The sequence below is a fragment of the Myotis myotis genome, unplaced genomic scaffold, assembly GCF_014108235.1.
Source record: "Myotis myotis isolate mMyoMyo1 unplaced genomic scaffold, mMyoMyo1.p scaffold_m19_p_3, whole genome shotgun sequence".
Taxonomy (NCBI): Eukaryota; Metazoa; Chordata; class Mammalia; order Chiroptera; family Vespertilionidae; genus Myotis; species Myotis myotis.
In genome coordinates this window covers 176785459-176812283 of record NW_023416335.1, presented here as the reverse complement: position 1 = coordinate 176812283, position 26825 = coordinate 176785459, and the positions used below count along the sequence as shown (strand labels likewise).

General features: G+C 37.9%; 1 protein-coding gene across 6 annotated transcripts in view; it reads left to right on the top strand.

Annotated features, from left to right (window-relative positions):
- Positions 1-26825, top strand: part of CCDC91 (coiled-coil domain containing 91) — a 280530-nt gene that overhangs the window by 206772 nt on the left and 46933 nt on the right. For all 6 annotated transcript variants that reach the window (XM_036299629.1, XM_036299630.1, XM_036299631.1 and 3 more), the window contains one exon: positions 24379-24492. In XM_036299629.1, the coding sequence (XP_036155522.1) occupies positions 24379-24492 (114 nt within the window). The remainder of the gene's footprint in view (positions 1-24378; positions 24493-26825) is intronic.

The window sequence follows — 26825 nt, the reverse complement described above, 5'->3', positions numbered from 1 at the left end:
TTAAATTAGAGGTCCCTATTAATCCTAGAATGAGGAAATGTTGAGTAGGCAGGTAAAATATGGTTCTGGAGTTCAGGTGATTTGTTAGGGCTGGAGATTAAAATTTGGGATTGAGGAAATGGTATGTAAAGACAAATAAAAAGAAAAATAATTTCTGGTCAGACCTCTACATGAAATTTTTTTATGGAATGTGGCCATCTTCTATCTAGAAAAAATGTGGCCATTTGAGATTAACTGTATAATAGTGGAGGTAGTCTCTCACACTAACAGATGCAGTATTTCAGATGAAACTGTGAAAGTATTAATGTTATTGGTGCTTTCTGTATCACACTATTGTCCAAGATTGAGAGGCCAGGGCTTCATGCGCCTTTTCTAGGAGGCTCAGTGTCACCAGCGTAAACAGTAGCTTCTGCCACCGTGTGCCCACCTCCTGTCTAGTTACAGAGGCCAATATTCATCATGACCTCTAGTTCTTGGGCAGCTAGTTGGGAGCCATACATCCTGAAGAGCTACTACTGTCCAGGAAACGCCAAACTGCTGCAGACTGAATGAAGGGGCTGATTTAGAAAAGCCTGGAAGCTCTTGTTTTTGAATTCTAAGCTTTAAGTCACTTCACAGCACTCAGATGTTTCTTTAATAAAAAGAATTCTGGAAGTAAACCTTGTAATTAGTAGCAACTTGCATCTTAAGCCACCAAGTCACACTAGAAATTAGGAAAGGATAGAATATGGCAAAGCAAAAAGCAATCAGTGTAAACTTAAGCAAGCAAAATTACTCCTGAGAAAGTAAGGAAAATAAAACAGCCCCTCTATCTTGATAGTGTGCTTAACTGATGAGATAAACATTAAACTATGACAGAAAATGCAATACTTAAGGATGTGTCACATATAGCTTCGAATTTATTTGAAAGATGATTTTGTCTAACTTTGGTCATAAAGTAAGACTAAGTCATAGTGTTGATTATAGATTTTTATGTTTTCTCTGAGATATCAAGTAGAACGTTTGATTCTGACTTACATGATTATCATATTAGATTAATTCTGTGTGCCTTGAAAATCTTTGTTAAAGAAAGGAAAGTACACTTGTTATTGACACCAACATGGACAAAAAGAAGAGAGTAATTAATTTTGCTGTTCTAGAAAAGTCCTATAAAAGGACGCCAGTGCATACAAGACAAACTATTTCTGACGTTGAATGCTCTTCATAATAGTTTATAAGCACAGCCACTGTAATTTTGGGTTATGTTTTCCCCCAAAGCCACAGACATTACAATCAGTGGTTATATTTTCTTTAAGAAATTTAGTATTGCTACCTGGCCCTTCTTTTTATAAAGGAAACAGCATTTCTGTTTTAGCTTAGCAGGCCAGATAGTTTCACAACACTGAAATAATTTTTCTGTATTGACTTCTTAGTTTTGATTCATTGGTTTGTTTTAAATTTGTATTTATGAAATTTTTATAGTAACCTAGTTAATTATAGGAAAAATCATAATTACATTTTAATTACCAAAAGTATTCTATCTAGGGACAAGAGAGCAAATAGTACATCAACTTACCTTTTCATCTCTTGAGACTTTGTCCTTTTGTTAAATTTCTCATTTCATAAGATGAGACATTGTCTGCCAAGTTATCCAGCCCAGAGAACTAGAATTTCTCCTAGACTCTCTCTCTCTCTCATCCCCATTCTCATGCCTTTTTAAACATTAAAACCTCCCCATTTTACTTGATAAATAATTCTTAAACATATACACTTCCTTCCTACCAGCTACCATGTTCTTAATTGTGGTTCTTATTGCTTACCTTGGCCTCCTACATTGACTTCTTTGCTTCCAATTTTGTCCTCTTTCAATTTAGAATAAAAAAAAAAAAAGAATGTTGTTTTCCTACTTTAAACTCTCCAGTGCTGCCCTGTAGCCGATAGGATAACATTCAAGCTACATAGCATGACCTGTACATCTTTCAGAGGATGAGATATAAATCTTTCAGTGGCCTGGTCCCACCACTCCAGCTCATCTTCTGCCACCGTTTCACACTTCATGCTTTTAGTACCACACTGCGGGCACAATACCATGCTGTTTCAGGTTGTTGGGCTTTTAGTCATACTGTTCCTTCAGCCTAGGATGACATGTCTTTCCTAACTTGAAAAACCCACTCTTATTTAATAATTTAGCAATTTTTAATCCAGAAAATTTATATTCCGCTTCTCAGATTAAAGTACCTGTTCTTTCTTCTTTGGTATTCAGTATATATCGTATCACTGCCCAGCCATATTATATTTAAAGGATCTGCTTTGTGTCTCTTCCACTAGATTATCGGCACCTTAAAAGAAGGAACTGAGTCTTGAACAAACCACAATAGATTATAAAATGGTGTGAGATCAGCACTGTTTTATTGAGACAGATTAATCTTTTAAAAATAGACTTGATCTGTAACAATACAGTTTGACTCTTGTAGAGTTTTGGTTGCTTTGAAATGGAACATTTCAACAAAAGTTGGGTGTGCAAAAATAGTGTTCTGTGTTATGATCCCTTTATAAAAAAGTATTTTTTATTGGGTGCCAAACTGACATGATTATTATTGTTTCTTAATGAAATACGTAGAAAGTAATCTACCAGCTTCAGACGCATCTTTACTTTGAACAGCTGGTATGGGTGACTCTGAGGTCCTAGTGGCTACATGAGTCCCGGCGGTCCTTCCAGGTCGCAGTGAAGTGGTGCCCTGCCTGGCACTGGTCCCGTGGGAGAGCATGGTCGCCTCCGCACACCATGTTTCCAGAGAGGCTTTTCCAAATCAGGACGGGGCTATTTTAGACATTTAATGGTGCCTCCCCAGCATCGATTCCTCTTCCCAAAGTGATACTTTTTACTTCTTAGCCATGTGGTTTGGATGAAAAGGGACAGATTAGAAAACGCAGGTGAAAAATGTTAACTCAGTGCTATATGAAGCTATCAAATCACAAGTTCTCTAGCAAAAAGTATATCATTTCTATACAGGATTGTGAAAAATGGATCAGGTGGGAGACTGAAGAATGTATGTGTAGAGGATATAATTTCTGCTGTCATTTTTTTCACTTTAAGTATCCCTGTTCCTGTCATTATCGGTACATGGCAACATCAACCTCCACAGATATACCCTCAGTTACTAACATTCTAAAAATCTACCATTGTTATAATTTAATTGCTGAACATTCTCTTTCAGGAATAATTACTATAAAATCACTTTAAAATACATTTAAAATATTGCCACTTTTAAAACATATAACATTAGTTAAATAGCTTGACTGCTTTAAACCTCAGAGTATGCCTGCCTCTCAAAATGATTCTGAGAATTAACTAAGAATACACATAACTATTTTGTTAGCTTTAAACACCAAACATTATTGCTTATGTATATATTTTTAATATTCTTTATATTTTGCTTAAATGTACTGTGTCTTTCACACAGATCTCTGTTAGTTGACAGAATCTTTAATTGTAAGTATCATTAACAAGCTTATAATCTGGCATAACTTTATTTAACTTACTTAGTATAATTCCTGGAACATAGGATGTGTTGTTGCTGAGATGCCCGCTGCTGTTGTTGATCCGTTATTATTACTACCTTTTTAATCACTTTGTAATTTTAACACCCAGTATAGTGTCATGCACACTAAACCATGAGTGAATGGATGATCACTGTGATTACCTAAGGCTGTGGTTTCCAACCTGCATTAAGGTGCCCTGTGATGCTGCAGTGAACTCTCAGAGGTGCTGTAGGTATTTTAATATTAGAGGGCAACACAGGAATACTTGAGATCTCATGGAAACCAGGTAAACTACTATCTTGTCCATACTAATTTGTCTTATTTTGCTTTTTCTTATATCATAGTGAATTAGGGTTTGGTCTAGGGATTGTTGTGATAAAGAGCAAATACCATGCAAATGTCATTGTGGAACAGGAAATAAGATTGTTATTGTCCAGTTTTATGCCAAGATTTAAGAAGTTGTGCAATGTCGGATGTAGATAAATTCATGAATAAGTAAGTGGTTGAGGATTAAATAAAAGTCTTTTTCTTTCAATTTTTGTATATCATAAATAGCTGCTACATTATGATCCAATTAATAAATGGGAAAATTAGGTATTTGTTTTGGCTTACAGGCCATCATAAAACATTACTCAGGCAGCAATGGAGCCATGAACTGAGAAAGTTTGGGGAGTTTTAACCTAGTGTGTACCCACTTTATCAGGTTTTCTGGGTGACACAAGAAACGTAAGATACAGTCCTTACCCTTAAATAGATTTCCCTTGAATTGGGGAAACAAATCACTCATTCACTGAAGATAAATTATATATGTACACTCAATAGCAGTTACTATGCTAGAGTCCTAGTCATAAGGAATATGAGCTGTGATAAATATAATCCCTGACTTAAAAGGGATCTCAATCTGGTAAGATGGACAGTTAAAGAGGTTGTTAAATCTGAGTTATGGAATGCTTTTAGAGATAGAATGTAAGGTGCTCTGTGAGCAGATACAAACAATAGTAGATCCACCCACACACACTGTGAGGAGATGTGGAAGGTCGGGAACATTTCAGGGAAGGCTTGTAGGGCTGGTGATGCTCAAACTCCATTGTGCAGGAGAAGGAGAAGGCTCGGTTATCAGAAGTAAAGGATGAGGGAAATCATTCTAAGAGAGAGCATGGCATGTTCAGGGAACTCCATATTGAATACTCACTATTTGCATGACAAAATGGTAGCTTCCCCAGAGATTACAAACATGAATGAGACTTTGCTGCTGTCTTCAGGATCTTATAATAGACTAGGAAATATGTCAGATCCATAAATTGTCCTAGTGTGAGGCAGAATGAGATATGACAAAGCACATCTGGTTGAAGCATTGAAAACACAAAGGAGGAATGCACAGTGGGTGGTGGATATCAATTTTACAGAAATTGAAAATGTCTCTTAGGAAAGTAATATAGAACAAAGATGGAATTTATGTGCTTGAACAGACTATGAGAACCTTGAAGTTATATAGTCAAACTCAGGTTTATTGCTAGCAAAAATAAAATGCCACTGCAGACTTCACTGGCATAAGTGACAAGGGCTCAATATCTTTTATGGAAGATTACCTTGGCAGCCTTAAATGCGACGAGTCTGAAGTTAAAAATACTCCTTGGAACTTGCTAGAATACTTGGCATGCAAAAAATGAGCAGCTTAGCCTAAGTGATGGAAGTTAAAATGGCGAAGAAAAGACAAACATTTTGGAGGAGAAAAGTCTGAACATAGTGACTGGAAACAGTATTTGAAATCAAACGTGTCTGAGGCATGAAATTTTAGTGACTGACAGAATTTATACAACCTTATATCTGGGACAAACAATAAATAATTGATAATTTTCAGTGTGATCCTGTTCTAAGTAATAGTGAGTAAACAAAAATAAACACATTTTACCAAACTGTCAAGTAACAAATATTCATTCTATTTACACTATATTTATGGAAAGCAGAATATTTAAGTACTTTCGGACTTCCTTTGGTTTATCAGCTTTATAATTGTATACATTACTTCACACAGATGTGGTTGAAGGTCATTATATTCCATAGATACATTCATATCTGTGTTTTACAAGTTTCAATGCAAGTTGTTTTACCATACTACTACATATTTTTACTGAATCCTTTGTGTAATGATATCATTGTGCCTATCCACAATAATGTATCATATGAGAGGAGAGTAAAATATGTTGAATGATAAGAGGAACAAATGTATCATTATATAGAAAATAAAAATTATATTTGTAGAACTTCTTTAAAGGGGAAAATATCTTTAATTTATAAGTATATCTTTGTAAGTAAGGAAGAATACAGAGGCTGTGAAAACATAACCAGCTAAATTTTTAAGAAGACCAAAGTTAATTTCTAGAAATGAAAGATATAATATTGGAATTTAAAACTTAATAAATAGAACTTATTATTCTAGCCATCACAACATAACTTATGTAAGACTAATCCTTTCACACACACACACACACACACACACACACACACACTCACACACACACAAACCTATAAAAGCTGTACCATGTATATAAAACAGCTTTATGAAAGCATTATAGAGCAACAAATGCAGATAGAATTGGAGGAACTTTGAGACTGGAAAAATGGAAATGTTCAAGGTGAACTTTACAATCAGGCTTTAAAAAGCATCTTCTATTTGGCCCCGTGTAGGATTAAAGTTTAAGTAGAAAACATCAGTTTTAGAAAGTTGATGAGGCAGAAGTTTAGGCCTACCAAGAAGCAGACTTTCAGAACAAATTCTAGAACTACACAAGTGACTGTTCAGATATACGCCCACCCCACAAGTTAGAGGCCAAATCTAAAGTAGCAGATGCAGAGGGAAGGCTCTTAAAATCCATCAACAACAACAACAAGAAAAACATTTGGGAAGCTAAAGAGCTGACCAGACACTTTGGGGGAAATAAAGTTGGAAGCTAAGGTGGAAGGGCTTTAGTAAATCAAGGGCTTTCATTTGAGAACCCCAAAGGGCTTTACTCTTCATAAAAAAAACCTAAAGTATGAGCAACATACAAAAGAATATGTAAAAATGGCCAATAAGCATGTGAAAAGGTGCTCATATCATTATTCTTCCAGGAAGTGTGAATTAAAGCCAAAGTTAGTTACCAGTATAGCTTTTCCCTGGATATGAGTTTGATTCAAGGGACTGACAATACTTAATGTGGATGATGATGTTGTGGAGCAACTGGACCTCTCCTACATTCTTGAAGGAAGTGTAAATTTGCCTACCCATTTTTTTTAAGTGTATGGCAGTATCTACTAATTGGCTCAACACACGTATATTCTGATACCCCCATTTCGACAATTATGTGTATAATTGTATACGTTGCAGATGTCGCAAATTCAGTTTCAGACTATGACAACAAAACAAATATTGCAATAAAGTGAGGCACATTTTTGGGCTTTCTAGTGCACATAAAAGTTATATTTATGCTATATTATAGTCTATTAAGTATATAATAGCACTATGGCTAAAAACAGTGTACATACCTTAATTTAAAAATACTTTACTGCTAAAAAATATTAACCATCAGCTGAGCCTTCAGTAAACATTAATTGTTTTTGCTGGGGGAGGGTCTTGCCTCAATGTTCATGAAAATGCAATATCTATGAAGTGCAATAAAGTGAAGCCCAATAAAAAGAGGTATGCTTGTACACTCAACAAAAGTGAATGCTTACATCTACTAAATGATGTATAATAGAATGATAAAAAGTGCTGTATTCATCATAATCCCAAATGGAAACATTCCAAATACTATTAATAGTGGAATGGATGAATAAGTTACAGTATATTCATACAAGGAACACTACACCAAAATAAAAATACAAAGTAATGATACACTGTACAATATGGATGAATCTCAAAAACATTGTGATTCAATGTTTATGACCTTTAAGAACAGACAAAATAATCTATGGTGATACAGATCACAATAGTAGTTATTTGTGATGGGGAGAAGCATTAGGAAAGTTCCTGAGGCGTATAAATGGGCTTTTTCCTCATCTGTATAGTGTATATAATCCATTGAGTCATACACTTAAGGTTTGTGCATTTCACTATGTACAAAAATTTTTTAAAGCTAAACACAAAGAAAAAATAATTACATCATTAATAAAATAGTTATTTAAACTGTGTAGCTCAGAAAATGAAGGCCAAATAGGCAGCAGTGTCATGCACCTCCTCCTAAGGCTAGGCCAGAAAAACAACTAAATTGGAGAACATCTACCCTGAATTAACAAATTAGACACTACTGAGGAGACAATTTTCAATAAGGAAGGGTAGAGAACTCATAGAGAATGCCGTTTTCCAGCCATAACCCACGTGGAACCACCATCATGTCCCAGCAGTGAGGGGTGCAGTACCTCCTGGCAGGCTCCCAGATGTCTGCAGGGAGCATGCACCACCAGAGTGAGCTCCTGCACCAGGCCTCCGCCACCAGCCCGCTTTGACCCAGCATCCTAGGATCCAGCTCCAATACCCCACAGTGAGTGCAAGCCAGGGGAAACCCTGTGCCCACCTCCACCCTGGACCCCAGAATTGTGCTGCTACCCTGACTCAGTGCCACCCGGCACTCGCTCCACACCAAGCTCTGGGACCTGCTGCTGGGGCGACCCACAGCAACCCAGAGCACACCTCACTCTGGGCTATAGGAGAGCAGGGACTGTGATACCCAGAGCAACTGGTGCCCACTCCACCCCATCCCCCTGGACAGCCCTGCTGGGGTGACCCGAAGCAACCCATGCCTGCCTCACCCAGGCCCGGGAGGAGTGACCCAGAGCAACCCAGTGCACACCTCACTCAAGGCCATAGGGTAGCTCTGACTGTGCGACCCAGAGCAACCCATGCCTGCTCCACCCCGGCCCCCATATGGTCCTTCTGGGGCTATCCAGAGCACCCCAATGCGGACCTCACTCTGGGCAACAGGAGAGCGCTGACTGAGTGGCCCAGGGCAACCCGCCCCCGCTCCACACTGAGAAGGGGCAAACTGGAGTAACCCAGTGTACACCTGACTGTGGGCTGCAAAAAAGTGAGGACTGTGTGACCCAGACCAACCTGTGTCCACTCCACCCCGAGCCCAGGGACTTGCTGCTGGGGCAACCTGGAGTAACCCAGCACATACCCCACTCAGACTTCAGGAGAGCTCTGACTGTGTGACCCAGAGCAACCCGCACCCACTTCTCTCCAGCCCCTGCGACAGTCCTGCAGGGGCTACCTGGAGCAACCCAGCACACACCTCACTCCAGGCCGAAGGAGAGTGCTGCCGGGGTAACCCAGAACAAGCTAGTTTGCCCAGCCAGGGGCCACAGGACCGTGTTGGAAGTGTGCCGCCCGAGGGACCTAAGGTGCCACCCTGGCACAGGTTCTAGGGCCACACAGTGAATTGAATGCCAGAGGCTCTGGGTGCTCACAAGGAGTAACACAGCAAAGGGACTGTGCATGCGCTTCCACCACCCTGAACATCTGAAGCAGACAACTGAGGGACCAGATCCATGGGAGAAGGAGATACAACTCAGAGCAAAGACAATAAAGGCATGAGACTCAAGGAAGAACTAGCCTCTGGACTTCAGCCTCTGAAACCCCAAGCAGGGTGCCCAGAGCAAGAAAGAGACAGCTAAAATGGGGAGACAAAGAAACAACCCCCTAAGGAAAGGGTGCAAGCCCCAGAAAAGGAACTAAATGAAACAGAAGCATGCAATATATCAGAAAAAGAATTCAGATTAAGGGTCATACAGTTCATAAGCCAGATGGATGAGACAATCAACATATCTGAGAATCAAGAGGAAATAAAAATGATACAGCTATAATAAAAAACACAATGGAAGGTTTCAACAGTAGACTGAAATAAGCGGAGGACCGAATTAGTGAGTTAGAAGATACGGCAGAAAAACACACCCAATCTAAACAGCAATTGGAGAAAAAAATTAAAAAGTAGTAGGAGAGCCTAAGGGATCTTTGGGACAATATGAAATGAAGTAACATACATATAACAGGGGTGCCAGAAGGACAAGGAGAGGAGCAAGGATTAGAAAATCTATTTGAAGAAATAATGATAGAAAACTTCCCTGATATGGGGAAGAAAAAAGTCATACAAGTACAGAATACCAAACAAGATGAACCCAAAAAGACCCACACCAATACATGTCATAATTACAATGGAAAATATTAACAACAAAGAATCTTAAAGGCTGCAAGAGAGAGACAAAGAGTTACCTACAAAGGATCTCCCATTAAATTATCAAAAGATTTCTCAACAGAAACACATCAGGGCAGAAGGGAATGGAATGAAGTATAGAAAGTGATGCAAAGCAAGGGACTGAATCTAAGAATTATCCATTAAGGCAATCATTGAAAATTGAAGGGGAAATCAGGAGTTTTACAGACAATAAAAGCCCAAGGGAGTTTATCACTACCAAGCCAGCAATGCAAGAAATGCTAAAGGGACTGGTGTAAAAAGAAGTATAGAAAGGGAAACAGGAACACAGGCATAAAGAATAAAAATGACTACAAACAAGTACCTATCAATAATAACCTTGATCCCTGATCGGTTTGGCTCAGTGGATACAGCGTCAGCCTGCGGACTGAAGGGCCCCAGGTTCAATTCCGGTCAAGGGCATGTACCTTGATTGCAGGCACATCCCCAGTTGGGGGTGTGCAGGAGGCAGCTGATCGATGTTTCTCTCTCATTGATGTTTCTAACTCTCTATCCCTCTTCCTTCCTCTCTGTAAAATATATATTTTAAAAAAAATAATAATAACCTTAAAAGTAAATGGACTAAATGCACCAATCAAAAGACATAGAGTGGCTGAATGGATAAGAAAACATGAACCATATATATGCTGTCTACAAGAGACCTACCTCATAACAAGGGACTCATACAGACTGAAAATGGAGGGATGGAAAAATATTTTCCAGGCAAATGGAAATGAAATAAAGGTGAGGTAACAACACTTACATCTGATAAAATAGACCTCAAAGTTAAGGTCGTAATGAGATAAGGAAGGCCACTTTGTAATACTAAAGGGATCGATACAAGAGGATACAACTCTGGTAAACATATATACACCCAATGCAGGAGCACCCAAATACATAAAAAAACTGATGGAAGATATCAAGGGAGAGATCAACAGCAATACAATCATAGTAGGGGATTTTAATACCCCATTGACATCACTGGATACGCTAGACAAAAAAAATCAGCAAAGAAACAGCAATCCTAAATGACTCACTAGATCAGATGGACTTAATCAACATCCCCAGAACATTTCACCCCAAAGCTACAGAATGTACATTCTTCTCAAGTGCATATGGGACATTTTCAAAGATAGACCACATGTTTGGAAACAGGCAAAGTCTCTTCAAATTCATTAAGATTAAAATTCGATCAAGCCTCTGCTCAGATCACAATGGCATAATATTAGAAATAAACTACAATAAAAACAATCAAATTCAAACACATGTATGCTAAGTAGCATGTTATTATTAAACAATGATTAGGTTTCTAAAGAGATCAAAGAAGAAAAAAAACATCCTGGAAACAAATGATAATGAAAACAAAACAATGCAAAACCTATGGGACATAGTGAAACCAGTCCTGAGAAGGAAGTTCATAGCATTACAGGACTACCTCCAAAAAGAAGAAAAACTGGTAATAAATTATCTAACTCTACAACAGAAATAATTAGAAAAACAGCAACAAGAAAAGCCCAGAATGAACAGGAATGAAGGAAATAATAAAGATCAGAGGGGAAATAAATGACATAGAGACCAAAAAAAAAATTACAAAAGATCAGTCAAACCAAGAGTTGGTTCGTTGACAGGCTAAACAAGATTGATGAACCTCTAGCCACACTCACCAAAAAGCCAAAAGAGGAACAAAATTAACAAAGTCAGAAATGAAAGAGGCAAAATAACAACAGACCTCACAAAAATACAAAGGATCAAACAAACAAAAAACTATGAACAACTCTATTTCAACAAACTGGTCAACCTAGAAGAAATAGACATATTTCTAGAAAAAGACAACCTTCCAAAACTCAATCAGGAAGAATAAAAAAAAATCTGAATAGGCCAGTAACTACAGGGGAAAATGAATCAGTAATCAAAAAACTTTAAGCAAACAAAAGCACGAGGCCAGACGGCTTTACAGGGGAGTTCTACCAAACATTCAAAGAGGAACTAAAACTTATCCTCCTCACACTATTGCAAAAAATTCAAGAGAAGGGAACACTTCCAAGCTCATTCTATGAAGCCAGCATTACCCTAATCCCAAAACCAGATAAAGATGCTACAAAGAAGTAAAATTACAGGCCAATATCTCTGATGAACATAGATGCTAAAACCCTTAACAAAATCCTAGCAAATCAGATCCAGCATTACATTAGAAAGATAATACACCAATAAAGACACTAGAGGAGGAACATAGATGGCAGCATAGGTTAACACCAGAGATTGCTGCCTCGAACAACCACTTCAAAAAACAACTAAAGACAGAATGAACATCATCCAGAACCACAGGAAGGCTGGCTGAGTGGAAATTCTACAACTAGGAGGAAAGAGAATATCATACCCAGACTCAGAGGAGGCGCAGTGCTGAAGTGAAATACTGAGGTGTGGAATGCTCGCGGAGCAGGCTGACAGCGGAGGGCGCGGTTGTTGTTTTCAATCGGGAGGGAGTTTCAGACTCTGAGCTCTAGATCCGGGCGAGTCTCTAGGGACCCAGACTCAAACGGGAGAAGCGGGACTGTCTGGCTTCGGTCGGAAATCGAAGGCAGCTTTCTCTCTGAGGTTTGCAGCGGTTGCTGGGACTCAGTGAGGCAGAGCCCCTGGGGACAGAACTGAGAGCAGCCATAACTGCTTGCTCCGCTCGCCCTGTAGATCCCCAGGGACCCGCCCCGCCCAAGCCCTGCGCAGAGCCATTTGCCGAATAGCCTCAGGCAAATGCTAGATTAGCACCGCCCTAGAGATCCAGCACAGAAGCTCTCCCACTGCAGACACAGCTGATTCTCACAGCCACTTGGCCTGGAGCTCAAATCCCCTCTAGTATTACCTACAACAATTCAAAGCTTAACTACAACAAGATTGCGCACAAAGACCACTAGGGGGTGCACCAAGAAAGCATAAAAAAATGCTGAGACAAAGAAACAGGACGCACATGTCAGAAATGGAAGATATAGACCTCAAAACCACACTTTTAAGGTCTTTCAATAATTGTCTAAAAACTGCCGATAAATGTAGTGAGATCCTCAAGAAATATAATGAGACCCTCGATGTTGTGATAAAGAACCAACTAGAAATTAAGCATACACTGACTGAAATAAAGAATATAATACAGACTCCAGACAGCAGACCAGAGGAGCGCAAGAATCAAGTCAAAGATTTGAAATGCGAAGAAGCAAAAAACACCCAACCGGAAAAGCAAAATGAAAAAAGAATCCGAAAATACGAAGATAGTGTAAGGAGCCTCTGGGACAGCTTCAAGCGTACCAACATCAGAATTATAGGGGTGCCAGAAGATGAGAGAGAGCAAGACATTGAAAACCTATTTGAAGAAATAATGACAGAAAACTTCCCCCACCTGGTGAAAGAAATAGACTTACAGGTCCAGGAAGCGCAGAGAACCCCAAACAAAAGGAATCCAAAGAGGACCACACCAAGACACATCATAATTAAAATGCCAAGAGCAAAAGACAAAGAGAGAATCTTAAAAGCAGCAAGAGAAAGAAACTCAGTTACCTACAAGGGAATACCCATACGACTGTCAGCTGATTTCTCAACAGAAACTTTGCAGGCCAGAAGGGAATGGCAAGAAATATTCAAAGTGATGAATACCAAGAACCTACAACCAAGATTACTTTATCCAGCAAAGCTATCATTCAGAACTGAAGGTCAGATAAAGAGCTTCACAGATAAGGAAAAGCTAAAGGAGTTCACCACCACCAAACCAGTATTATATGAAATGCTGAAAGGTATCCTTTAAGAAGAGGAAAAAGAAGAAAAAGGTAAAGATACAAATTATGAACAACAAACATACATCTATCAACAAGTGAATAAATTGATGAACAGAATGAACTGGTGATTGATTATAATAGAATCAGGGACATAGAAAGGGAATGGACTGACTATTCTTGGGGGGGAAAGGGGTGTGGGAGATGCGGGAAGTGACTGGACAAAAATCGTGCACCTATGGATGAGGACAGTGGGTGGGGAGTGAGGACGGAGGGTGGGGCGGGAACTGGGAGGAGGGGAGTTATGGGGGGAAAAAACAGGAACAAATGTAATAATCTGAACAATAAAGATTTAATTATTAAAAAAAAAGCTAGGATAAAAATTAGAAAAAAGAAAAAAAGATATTCATGACATAGATTGGAAAGTTTCAAAATACTTTACTTTGTTTTCTAAAACACATAAAATTCACAAATCTTTGACAAGATTGGTGAAGAAAGAGGGATGTTATTAATACTATTAGAGCAGTGGTTCTCAACCTGTGGGTCGCAAACAATAAAAATACATCCTGCATATCAGAAATTTACATTACGATTCATAAAAGTAGCAAAATGACAGTTATGAAGTAGCAACGAAAATAATTTTATGGTTGGGGGTCACCACAACATGAGGAACTGTATTAAAGGGTCGCAGAATTAGGAAGGTTGAGAACCACTGTATTAGAGGAATGACTAAAGGGACCTAATATAGATGCTATACAAATTTTAAACTTACATAAGCAGTATTGATAATAATACCAATCAATTGTAAAGCTTAGATGAAATGAAAAACTTCCAAGAAAAACATAAATTTCAAAATTGATGCAAGAAGAATTAGAAATGCTGAATAGTTCTGTAGCTGTAGAATAAATTGTATCTGAAGTTTAAAAACATTCATGCCTCTATAAAAAATAAATGTAAATACCCCCTCTCCAGTAGATGGAACTTAATTTACCTCCCCTTGAGTATTTGCTGGACCTAGTTTCAAATTAATGTATTGTAGAAATGGAAACTATGTTAATTTTACACTAGAAAAATCTGGCAGACACCATTTTAACAAAATGACCAAGGTTAGCATCTCCTGTGATAAATTATGTTTAATGCCACTTACCACCTCATATGATACAGTGAGAAGCCTGCTTCATTTTTAGGATTCTTTGCCAAAATCCATACTCCAGTCTAATTACAAGGGGGAAAGAGAGATAAATCCAAATTCCTTCAAAAACCTGAAAAGCACTCTTTGTAAGTATCAGTATCATAATAAGGAAAGACTGAAAAACTGTCACAGATTAGAGAAGACTAATGAGATATAATGTCTGAGTACTATGTTTTACCCTAGATTAATCCTGGAACAGAAAAAACTATATTAGGGAAAACTTTGTGAAATACAAATAAAATCTGTAGTCACTTTAATATTATCCTATCTAATAAAGATGGAATATGCAAATTGTCCATAACTTCATGACAAATATGGCAGCACCCACAGCCAATAAGGAGGGAATATGCAAATTGATGTGACAAGGTGACAGGTGGAATGTGGCTCTGGCCGGAGCGAAGGTGGAAAGGCAGCTCCAGGCCAGAACAAAGGCAGTCCAGCAGCCCGGGGAAGGAAGGCCTATTCTTGCACGAATCTTCGTGCATCGGGCCTCTAGTATGATAATATTAGGGGAAGCTAGATTAAAGGTATCTGAGAACTCTTATACTATCTTTGCAAGTGTTCTGTAAATATAAAATTGTTTCCAAATAATGTTTGATTTACTTTTTCTGAAACGTATCTAGTTAAAAAGAGTAGATAAAATACTCATTTTTACCTACTCCCTTCTAAAACCCCACTGAAATAAAAATCTGAAATGGAAGCCTAAGCTAGAACTAGAGACAATTGAGAATATCAATATACATTGTACAAACTCCAAGGGCTTCCTAGTTTGTGGCACCAGATATCTCTGGAAGTGAGAATGAAGATGAAGCTTCAAATGGAAGGAAAGTTTAAACATCTGTTTAATAAGTGGTTAGATCTCCACTCATTTTTTCCAATCCTGGCAGAATATTGAGATTATCTGGGAACAAAAATAAAATGCAGAATATCTGAACCAGGGACCATTAGGCACAGTTGAAGGCAAAGGTGCTATAATGAAATGGGGTTGGGATGAGAGCAAAGTGAAAAGTTTTATGCTGATTTTTGAGAACCTTAGCTATTTTCCCCATCCCAGTTCTCAGAGTGCTGACAACCAGACAGGAAATTGGAAGATTCTTTTCTGAGGAATCTAGGCCACTCAAGAAAAGAGACCTAAACATATTGGTATCAAAATTGCCCCGAGGAAACAACCCAGCCATATTACTCTGCTGTTCAGATCACAGTCCATAAACCACAGCTGCAAGCACAGAGATGTTACTCAGCACTTTCGGGCTCTACTCTGTAACCAAGAGCAAGTAGTCAAGTAGAACAGTCACGTTCTCATGAAAAGCAGAATAAAACAGATGATGTCGAGACATGAAACATTAAAAAAGTTATCATTAATTTCCTCAGAGGTAAGAGAAGATTTTACATCTATGAAACAGGAAAAGAGTGCTATTTTTAAGTCAAATGAAAACATTAGAAATTTAAAATATGGTAGAAAGTTAAAAACTAAAACAATAATCAGAAGATAAAGTTATAGAAGTCTTCCAGAGAAAAGGCTGTAAAAATACAAAGAAATGGAAAACATGAGTGTAAAGATCAGAAAAGTAGGCACTCAACTCAGGTGGTTGATTAACTGAATAATAGGATTTGGGGAACTAAATGGAATGCAGAAATAATTTATAATCATTATTACTATTATGATTACTACTATTAAAGTAAAATCTCCCAGAATTGAAGGACATGAGCTTCAGGATTATAAGATACGAATTTCTAGATAGGACTACAACTAGGTTTGTCAAGAATATTTTGAGAAAGAGGGCTAAATACATAAATGTTCTCATAGAAGAAAAGGTTACGCAAGTGATAAGGAAATCAGAATGTAGTCAGAACTCAACTTAAAACTGCAGAAATTTCCAAGTTGGAAATCCACACTTAACCGAATAAATCAAATGAGAGAGTAGAATAAAGGCATTTTTCAGACAAAGGAGATATTAAAACTTTACTTCCCATGTGCCTTTTCTTAGAAATATGGAGAGAGGTTCTTTATCAAAACAAAGGAGTAAGCCAAAAAAGAAGAATCCCACGGTATTTAGAAAAATGGAGAGAGTATTTGAGAGAGGTATAGTGAATACCCAGAAGTATGCATGAGGGAGATCCCAAAATAGACAGCTATATAACAGCTGGAGAACAACAAATCCAGTTTGGAGATACATCTCCAAGAGGATAAACATAATATAATTTCTGATATCTTTGAAAATATTGAGTACATATTTAGACAATTAGAATTTGGAAATCAATTGATAGCACACATTTGCTCAGGCCAATATAATGTGGCTTTAGTAACACTGTATCATTTCTGAACCCAAATCTTAAGAGACCTTACGTTCTTTTGCTCTTTTGCAACTCTGTCCAGCAACTATGTGAAAAATCCTGAGCTAGTCTGCTGGAGAACGGGAGACCACAGGAAGGACAAACAGGCTATACTGTCTGATTCCATTCTAGTAATAGTAGCCAAATCAACCCCAGCTCTCATTAAGATCCTTGAGTGAAAGAAATAGACTTATAGGTCCAGGAAGTGCAGAGTCTCAAACAAGTGGAACCCAAAGAGTCCCACACCAAGACACATCGTAATTAAAATGCCAAGGATTGAAGACAGAGAGAGAATCTTAAAAGCAGCAAAAGCAGTTACCTACAAGGGAACACCCATACGACTGTCAGCTGATTTCTCAATAGAAACTTTGCAGGCCAGAAGGGAGTGGCAAGAAATACTCAAAGTGATGAATAGCAAGGACCTCCAACCAGTCACCTTGTATTTGGGGAAAACAACCAATATTAGTCTAACCAGCAAAGCTATCATTTAGAATTGAAGGTCAGATAAATAGCTTCACAGACAACAAAAAGCTAAAGGAGTTCATCACCACCAAACCAGTATTACGTGCAATGTTGAAAGATATTCTTTAAGAAGAGGAAGAAGAAGAAAAAGAAAAAATATAAATAATAAAATGATAATCAATATATATCTATTAAAACAAATGAACAAGAAATCTAATGAGCAAAATAAACTAGTGAATAAAATAGAATCAGCAGCATAGAAACATGGAATAGACTGACAAATCTCAGAGGGAAAGGGAGGCGGGCGTGGGAAGAGATTAACCAAAGATCTTATATGTATACTAGAGGCCTGGTGCACGGATTCGTGCACCGGTGGGGTTGCTCAGGCTGGCCTGTGACCCCTCGGATGTCAGAGAGCCGGTTTCAGCCCAATCCCTACAGGCCAGTCCGAGGGACCCCACTGGTGCACGAATCCATATTCAGGACCGGTTTCGGCCCAATCCCCGCAGGCCAGGCCGATGGACCCCACTAATGCATGAATCCGTGCACTGGGCCGCTAGTATGCATATAAGATCTTTGGTTAATCTCTTCCCGTCCTCCCCACTTCCCTCTGAGATTCATCAATCTATTCCATGTTTCCATGCCTGTGTCTTGAGCATCTGCCCCCTCGTGGTCATTGTTCATCATAGCTACCAGTCGGAAAGTTGCTTAGGCTTTTATATATATAGATATGAATTACCTATGGACACAGACAATAGGGTGGTGAAGGCCTGGGGTGGGGTGGGAACCAGGAAAGGGGGGATAATGGGGCAGAAAAAAGGAGGACATCTGTAATACTCTCAACAATAAAGATTTTAAAAAAATAGAAAGTCAGTTAACTAAGACAAATGGTTGCAAATACTCATTTATTAATGCTGATATGAATGAGATTCTACATATTTCATCTTTTAATATGTCTTTTAAGATAGGTATTGCCAAATTTTGATATCAGTCAATGAGCATGACTTTAATTGAGCATATTCATCATTTGACAAGCATTTTTAGAATTAGGTTCTATTAATATGTTCCTTTTAGCATATAATTACAGTGCCAATTAATTCCAATTAAAGGTTAGAGGAAAGTGTTTCAGTTGCACAGTAAATGGATTTTGAAATATGGACATTTTATATTTGCATCAGTATCTGAAAAGCACTGATGGAACTGTAATTTGAGCTCATAAATTTGTGTAGGCATGGAAGTCTTACTTCTCTTTTTAACTTGATGCACAGGAACTGTATAACACAGTTAGACTACTTGTAATTCCAATACTCATTTTCTAAGGTGCATTTTCACAACTATGTGAAACTTTTTATATAATACACAATTAGATAATAAGAATACTGTGTATAGAAACAAAAAATTACTAAAGTACACAGTTGTCCCAGAAAATGGATTACAGCCTACAATGGATTATAGTTTACAAACCAGAATTGAGTTGATTGCTGAGATTTGGTCTATAAATAATTTGTGTTTACAATCCTTAACTAAATTATACAGATAAAAACAAATAACCACCGATCATTTATTTGTTCAGGATCATGTGGTTACTGAAATGCATGGTAGATTTAATGGTTACTAAAGCCTAACTATACTTTAAGCAATAAAGAGAAATTAAGAAATCTTGTACAGATATCACATAAGCATTTAGCCCTAAATGACATTTATCATGACTTGTTTAATTGTAACAGTATAGAAACTGATTCCAGTCATTCACTTTTTAAAAAATTAGTATGTAAAACTCTTTTCCATACTTAAAACTAGCTATATAATAATTTTTAATATTTTCTTTTTTCAATAAATCTTTATAGTTGAAAGTATTACATATATCCCCTTTTTCCCCTCATTGACCTCCCTCTGGCCCGCCCCACCCCCTACCCCAGGCCTTTACCACTCTATTATCTGTGTCCATGGATTATGCATATATACATACTAGAGGCCCGATGCATCGATGCATGAAATTCGTGCAAGGGGCTCGGCCCTCACAGCCACAGTGGCTTGCCTTGGCCCTGGCAGCCCCGGCTTCGTCCAGAAGGATGTCCAGAAAGATGTCCAGCTGACCCGTGCTTTTATTATAGATAAGGTCTTTGGTTGATTACCTCCCACTATATGATTTCTTACATATATTTTTAGATAAAAATTTTAGTATATGTTTAGAAATGTAACTAAACATTTTAACAAATAAACCATAAGATATATGCAAATGGTTGTTTTTCCCCCCAAACTACTTTAGAGCAGTGCTTCTCAACTGGTGGTGATCTCATGAGTAAATGCCAAATATGCTGTTTAGCACAAGGCATCCCATCTCCAGCCCAAATAAAGAATTGTCAATAGTGCTGAGGTTGAGAAACCTTTCCTTAGAGAATATTCCATGTTCCAATATACCAATGGTGTGGCCATTACTAAAATAAGCTGGAATATAGTTTTGCAAAATTGCTTATTTGAATATGCTCATTGTGTCAAATCTTCATTCCTTATGAGGTATATTTTATTTTGGACTAATTATGACTCATTGGGAAAATATAGTTTATTCATGGAATTCAGTAAAGCATGCAGGCAGATATTCACAGCACTTGTATAAATGTGCACAAAAGTTTTATCTCCAATCCAGAATTTGATTTGGTTTAGAAAATGGAAGGCTTTTCCAGCCTTGGCCAGTGTGGCTCAGTTGGATGGGTGTTGTCCCGTGCACCGAAAGGTTGCTGGTTCAATTCCACATGCCTACATTGTGGTTTAGGTGCCTAGTAAGGGACATGCAGTAGACAGCAGATCTCACATTGATGTTTCTCTCTCTCCCTTTCCCTTCCTCTCTCTAAAAATCAATTAAAACATATTTTAAAAAAAGAAAATGGAAGACTTAAACTTTCCTTTTGTATCATCCTACATAATAAAACCCTAATATGCAAATCGACTGAACAGCAGAATGACTGGTCGCTATGATGCACACTGACCACCAGGGGGCAGACGCTCAATGCAGGAACTGCCCCCTGGTGATCAGTGCACACCCAAAGGGGGAGCCCTGCTCAGCCAGAAGCTGGGCTTAGGGCTGGAGAGCACAGTGGTGGTGGCGGGAGCCTTCCCCACCTCCACTGCAGGTGGGCGGTAAGGAGCGAGGGGTCCCGGACTGCGAGAGCCCCAGACTGCGAGAGGGATGTCTGACTGCCAGCTTAGGTGGACATTGCCTGAGGGGTCCCAGACTTTGAGAGGGTACAGGCTGGGCAGAGGGACCTCCCACCCCCCAGTGCACGAATGCCGTACCCCAGGCCTCTAGTATTTAAAGGAATTTGTTTATTGACAAGTACTCTTTAAGGACGGATTGCAAAAACTTGACTCTCACCTAACACCCATTTGAGAGAAGAGAATCAAGAAAAACTTTCTTTGTAAATGGTTGTCAGCTCAGAAATTAGGAGAGGAAGATCTAAAAAATGTGACAGATGAACATGTAGCAGAAACTCTAACACACCCCAAAAATGTCAGTTTGAAGAATATATTAGATACTTCATATTTTTTCTGGATGTATTCTTTTTATTTTAATTGAGCATTTGCTGCCCTAGCTGGTTTGGCCCAGTGGATTGAGCATCGGCCTGTGGACTGAAGTGTCCTGGATTCAATTCTGGTCAAGGGCATATGCCTGGGTTGTGGGTTCGATCCCCAGTAGGGGATGTGCAGGAGAGAACCAATCGATCATTGTCTCTCATCATTGATGTTTCTATATCTCTCTCCCTCTCCCTTCATCTCTGAAATCAATAAAAATATATATTTAAAAATAAATAAATAAGATAAAAAATAAATCGAGCATTTGCTTACAGTCAAAGAATTCTGGTCAATTTTATCGAGATAACCCTTGCTAGATAGAAATTCTGATTGACATTTAATGGAGGACAGATCTTTTATTTTCAAACTAGGGGCCCAGTGCACGAATTCATGCACCTTGAAAGGAATTGTGGGCCACGAGGCTGTGGTGGGCACAGGGGTGGGTCTCGGCCCATCCTCCACACCCCCACCCAGCACCTCCTGCTGCAGCCCCTGGTCCCTTGTCTGCTGGCAGCCCCACTCCCGCTGCCGCTGCTCCCACACGCTGATGACACCTGCTCCACTCACACCCGCTGATGGTGCGGAGGGAGTGGGGTTGATGCCAGCAGGGGGTGCAAGCAGAGCTGGCACCATCAGCGGGTGTGAGCTGCACCTGTTGGCCCTGATCTCCCCTCAGGAGTATGGGGAGGTGGAGAAGCCCTGAGGGGCGATCAGGGCCAGCAGCCGCTGCTCACACCTGCTGATGGTGGCAAGTGACTGGAGCTGGCGCTGGGCGCTGGCAGCGGGTGCGAGCAGTGGCTCCAGTGCCAGCAGCAGGTGCAAGCAGGGCTGGCACCAGCAGCAGGTTTAAGCACCGGGCAGGACTGTGGTGCATGGGAGCAAACAATTTTCAGTAACCACTAGAGGCTCGCCCCGATGACAGCAACCGGCACCCCGCCTAGGTCTTGCACCCCTGCTCACCTGCTCCACCATCTCACCACGGCCAATGACCACCATGTTCTGTGTGCAACCCCTGGTGGTCAGCACATGTCATAGTGACCAGTTGTTCGGTTGTTCCGCCATTCAGTCTATTTGCATATTAGGGTTTTATATATATAGATAATCCAAGTCTACAATCCTTACCTGCAGTTCTAAAATTCTAAACGTTCTGAAAACTAAGGATTTTTGTAACTCAGTTATTGGCAAAAACCTGAACTGGTGTGAAGTTATTTATATTTTTAATTTATCCACATAGTGTGAATATTCATTTCAGAAGTATTAATGTGATGTTTTTCAAGGGCCTTATTAATATATGAAATATTATTTGCCTTATAAAAATCTGAAAATTTTTAAGTTCCAAATTATCAACTATAAAACTCAGAAATTTTAATTGTAGATGCTTTTAAGTAATCTTACTTGTCCTCATTTATTTCTTTTAAAAATTACTGTAGTTTTGCAACCTTTTAAAAATTATGGAAGCAGCTGACTGTTTTATCATTTTACCAGTGGAACTAAAGGATGTTGAAAATAAAATACTAATTTTTAAAGTCACCATTAGAGGGATTTTCAGATTTTTTTACTGAATTTAGGAAAGAAATCAGCAAAATGAAGGTGATAGCAATATTAAAAGTGGGAAGAAGACAGGATCAAGGAAATGATAAGAGATAATGTATATATTGCCAGTATTGCTATGAAAATGTTGAGTATCACATGATAATCTTTTTAAAATGCAGAATGAAATTAGATGTCATTCTTCCTCAAAATCTGGTAAACCTAAATGTAACCAAGGATATAAAAAAGCCATTTTCAGGGGGAAAAATTAAACAAAATGTCAAAAGCTATGACAGCTATTATATTCTGTAGCCAAAATGATTTTACTTCTTGAAGTGATCTTAAGAAAATATATAACATGCATCACAAAGATACATATATGAATGCTCATCACTGATTTATTCTATTAAAAAAACAACCAAAATATCCATGAGTAACAATTGGTGAAATAAGTTATATATCCCTGTATGGAATATACATCATATTATAAAAGAATATATACTGGTTTAAAAATATTCAAATCTATTTTAACTGAAAAATGCCAGTTTTAACTGTAGAAAATAGTATTTACAGTTTGCTCTCCAACTATGAGGTGTATATGTGTGTTGTTTTGTATTCATATTTTTCTATACTTGCAAATTTTCTACAGTAAATATATTCAGAATAGGAAATTGTTAATATTTTATATTTTCTGAGTTATATATACACGTCTAAAATTAATTGGAAAAGCTACAAAATGAAGGAAATGTTACTGAGAAATTTCAAGACATTTTGTCATTGATTGCCTGTCCAAAAGAAAAAAAAAAGGCCGAACCGTTTTGGCTCAGTGGATAGAGCATCGACCTGCGGACTGAAGGGTCCCAGGCTCGATTCTGGTCAAGGGCATGTACCTGGGTTTCGGTCACATCCCCAGTAGGGGGTGTACAGGAGGCAGCTGATCGATCTCTCTCAGCGATGTTTCTAGCTCTCTGTCCCTCTCCCTTCTTCTCTGTGAAAAATCAATAAAAATATTTTTTTAAAAAGGATGCTACCTATATAGATAAATAGAACTTAAGGAAGTTTGTTTTGTGACATTTATCCAGTCATGAAACAATATTTTAGCAGGAAATATTACCACTGTTTGAGAAGTATTATATTTCTTTTTCAAAATTTTAGCCCTTTTTCTCCTTGTCTGAAATTCTGAAATCTGGTGGGTACCTGATTATTATTTCAGTAAAACGGGGTGTACAATTTTCTCCCTAGATTTCTCATTTCAAATATTAGCACAGAGGGTGGAATTTTTACCTCTTATTCATGGTGTCCAGCTCTCAACATCTTAACCTGGCAGGAGAACCAAACGAGCTGTAAATCTTACCGCCCAGACCACACTTGATTATTGTACGATGGGAAAATTAAACGTGAATAAAACAGCTAGAGCATTAGGGTGTTCTTGGAAGAATAAACACAAGTTGGAAGTCTTATGTGGATAGTGCAAAGTACAGGAAGGCAATCAATCATGTAAACATCAAATGAAAGGTTGGTAAGGAAGCCATTGGAGTCTGTCAGGCGCTCCCTGCAATAAATGGCTCATTCCATTGCTTTCCCTTTCACTCAGTTTAGAAAAGTGCATTCTGTGGAATCTCTAACAGATCTCAAAATATTTTGTCAGTTCCTAGTCCTATTTAAAGACACATTTTGCACAGAATGAGCTCAAACCATTGAAGAGGATTTTTAGTTGGTATAAAATGGACACAAATTTTGTCATAGTGCATACTTACATGACTTGTTTTCCTCCTCCCACAAACAGGAAACTGTTAAGGCTGCAATAATAGAAGAGCAAAAGCGCAGTGCAAAGGCTGTGGAAGAGGCAGTAAAAAGAACACGAGATGAACTGATTGAGTACATAAAAGAACAGAAAAGGGTAAGTTTCTCCTGAAGGGTTCTGATTTGTGCTTCCATAAACAGAAGCAGGAGCATCTATACATATTTAAAATGTCCTTTGCCATGTAATTTGGAATATCTATCTATGATTATTTTCTGATACAATATATATTCTAATAGTTATATCTATAGACATAAATCCCATCTGTCAACAAAAAAGCAATACAATAATTTCTTGCCACCATTTTAACTTTACACATGAGTAAAGATGGTAGTTTTAGATTATTTTTAAAGTAACATTGGTTTATAACATTATATAAATTTTAGGTGTGAGATATTATAATTCAATATGTCTATATACTACGAGTTTACTACCAAAAGTCTAATTTCCATCCATGACCATAAATATGACCCCCTTTATCCATTTCACCCTCCTCCACCCCTCTTTCCCGCTAGGAACCACCAATCTGTTGTCTGCCTCTCTATTTGTCTTTGTTTTATTTTCTTTTACTTTTCTCATTCTACATAAGTGAAATCATATGGTATTTGAATTTATCTGATTTATTTTACTTAGCATAGTACCTTCAAGGTCCATCTGTGTTGATGCAAATCGCAAGACTTTATTATGGCTCAGTAGTATTCCATTGTGTATACTAGTTGACCTTTGAACAGTGGTGGGGTCAGGGTCACTTAACATTCTGCACAAAAATTTGTGTATAACTTCTGACTCCCTAAAACCTAACTACTAAAATTCTATTGTTGACTGGAAGCCTTACTGATTACCTAAATAGTCAGTCAAACACATTGTGTATGTTATATGTAATTATATACTATATTCTTACAATAAATTAAGCAAGAGAAAATAAAATGTTATTAGGAAAATCATAAAAGAAAATTCATTTATAGTATTGACTGAGAAAGATCAGTGTACAAGTGGACGCAAGCAGTTCAAACCTGTATTATTCTCAACAGTCAGTTATGACTATTACTTTTTTATCTATTAGCTCATCAGTGGACACTTAGATTGTTTCTGTATCTTGGTTATTATAAATAGTGCTGCAGGTATCATAGGGGTGCATACATCTTTTTGAATTAGTGGATTTTTTCCCCAGAAACAGAATACTTGGATCATATGGTAGTTCTTTTCTTACTCTTTTGAGGAATCTTCATAGTGTTTTCCATAGTGGCTGTACTAATTTACATTACTACCAACAGTGTATGAGGGTTTCCTTTTTCTCACATCTTCTCCAACACTTTTTATTTCCTGTCTTTAATGAGAGTAATTCTTACAGGTGTGAGAGGATATCTAATTGTGGTTTTGGTTTGCATTTCCCTAGTATTAGTGATGTTGAACATCTTTTCATGTGTCTGTTACATTCAGATTTTGTACCCATTTTTCAATTGGATTGTTTGTTTTGTTGTTGAGTTGTATGAATTCTTTGTATAGTTTGTATATTAACCCCTTTTCAGATGTACAATTTTCAAATATATTTTCCCATTCACTAGGTTGCCTATCATTTTGCTGATGCTTTCCTTTGCTTCTTATTTTGATGTAGTCCCATTTGTTTATTTTTGCTTATGTTTCCCTTGCTGTTGGAGTCAAATCTACAAATAACACACTAAGACTGATGTCAAGGAGCTTATCACCCATGTTTTCTTCTATGAAATACATAGAAGAAAAGTTTTTAATATATTTTTATTATTTATGATGTAAGATAGTGGTTTAATTTCATTTTTTAGCATGTGGCTATTCAGTTTTCCCAACACCATTCTTTGAAAATACTTTCCTCTCTTCATTGTATGTTATTAGATCCTTTGCTGGAAATCAGTTGTCTGTATTCGTGTGGGTCTGTAATTGTATTATTTATTTGTGTTATAACTGTAAGCCTACTTTTGCCCATCTCATATGTTCATCTGAAATATTGTCTTGTAATTTTTCTTATGTTTTGTCTTTTTCTGGCTTTGTTATCAGGGTAATGTTGACCACATAAAATGAATAAGGAAGCATTCCCTTCTCTTCAATTTTTTGGAATAGTTGAGAAGGATTGGTATTAAATCTTCTTTGATTGCTTAGTAGAATTCACCAATCAAGCAGTCTGGTTCTGGACTTTTGTTTTCTGGGAAATTTTTTTATTACTGTTTTAATCTTCTTACTCTAGTGATTGTTCTATTCATATTTTCTATTTCTTCATGATTCAGTGTAGGAAGGTTGTATGATTCTAAGAATTTATCTATGTTCTCTAAGTTTTCTCATTTGAAGGCTTATAGCTGTTTATAGAAGTCAGCTGTGATCCTTTATATTTCTGTAATATCTGTTGTAACTATTGTTTCTAATTTTTATTTATTTGAGCTTTCTCTCTTTTTTTTCTTAGT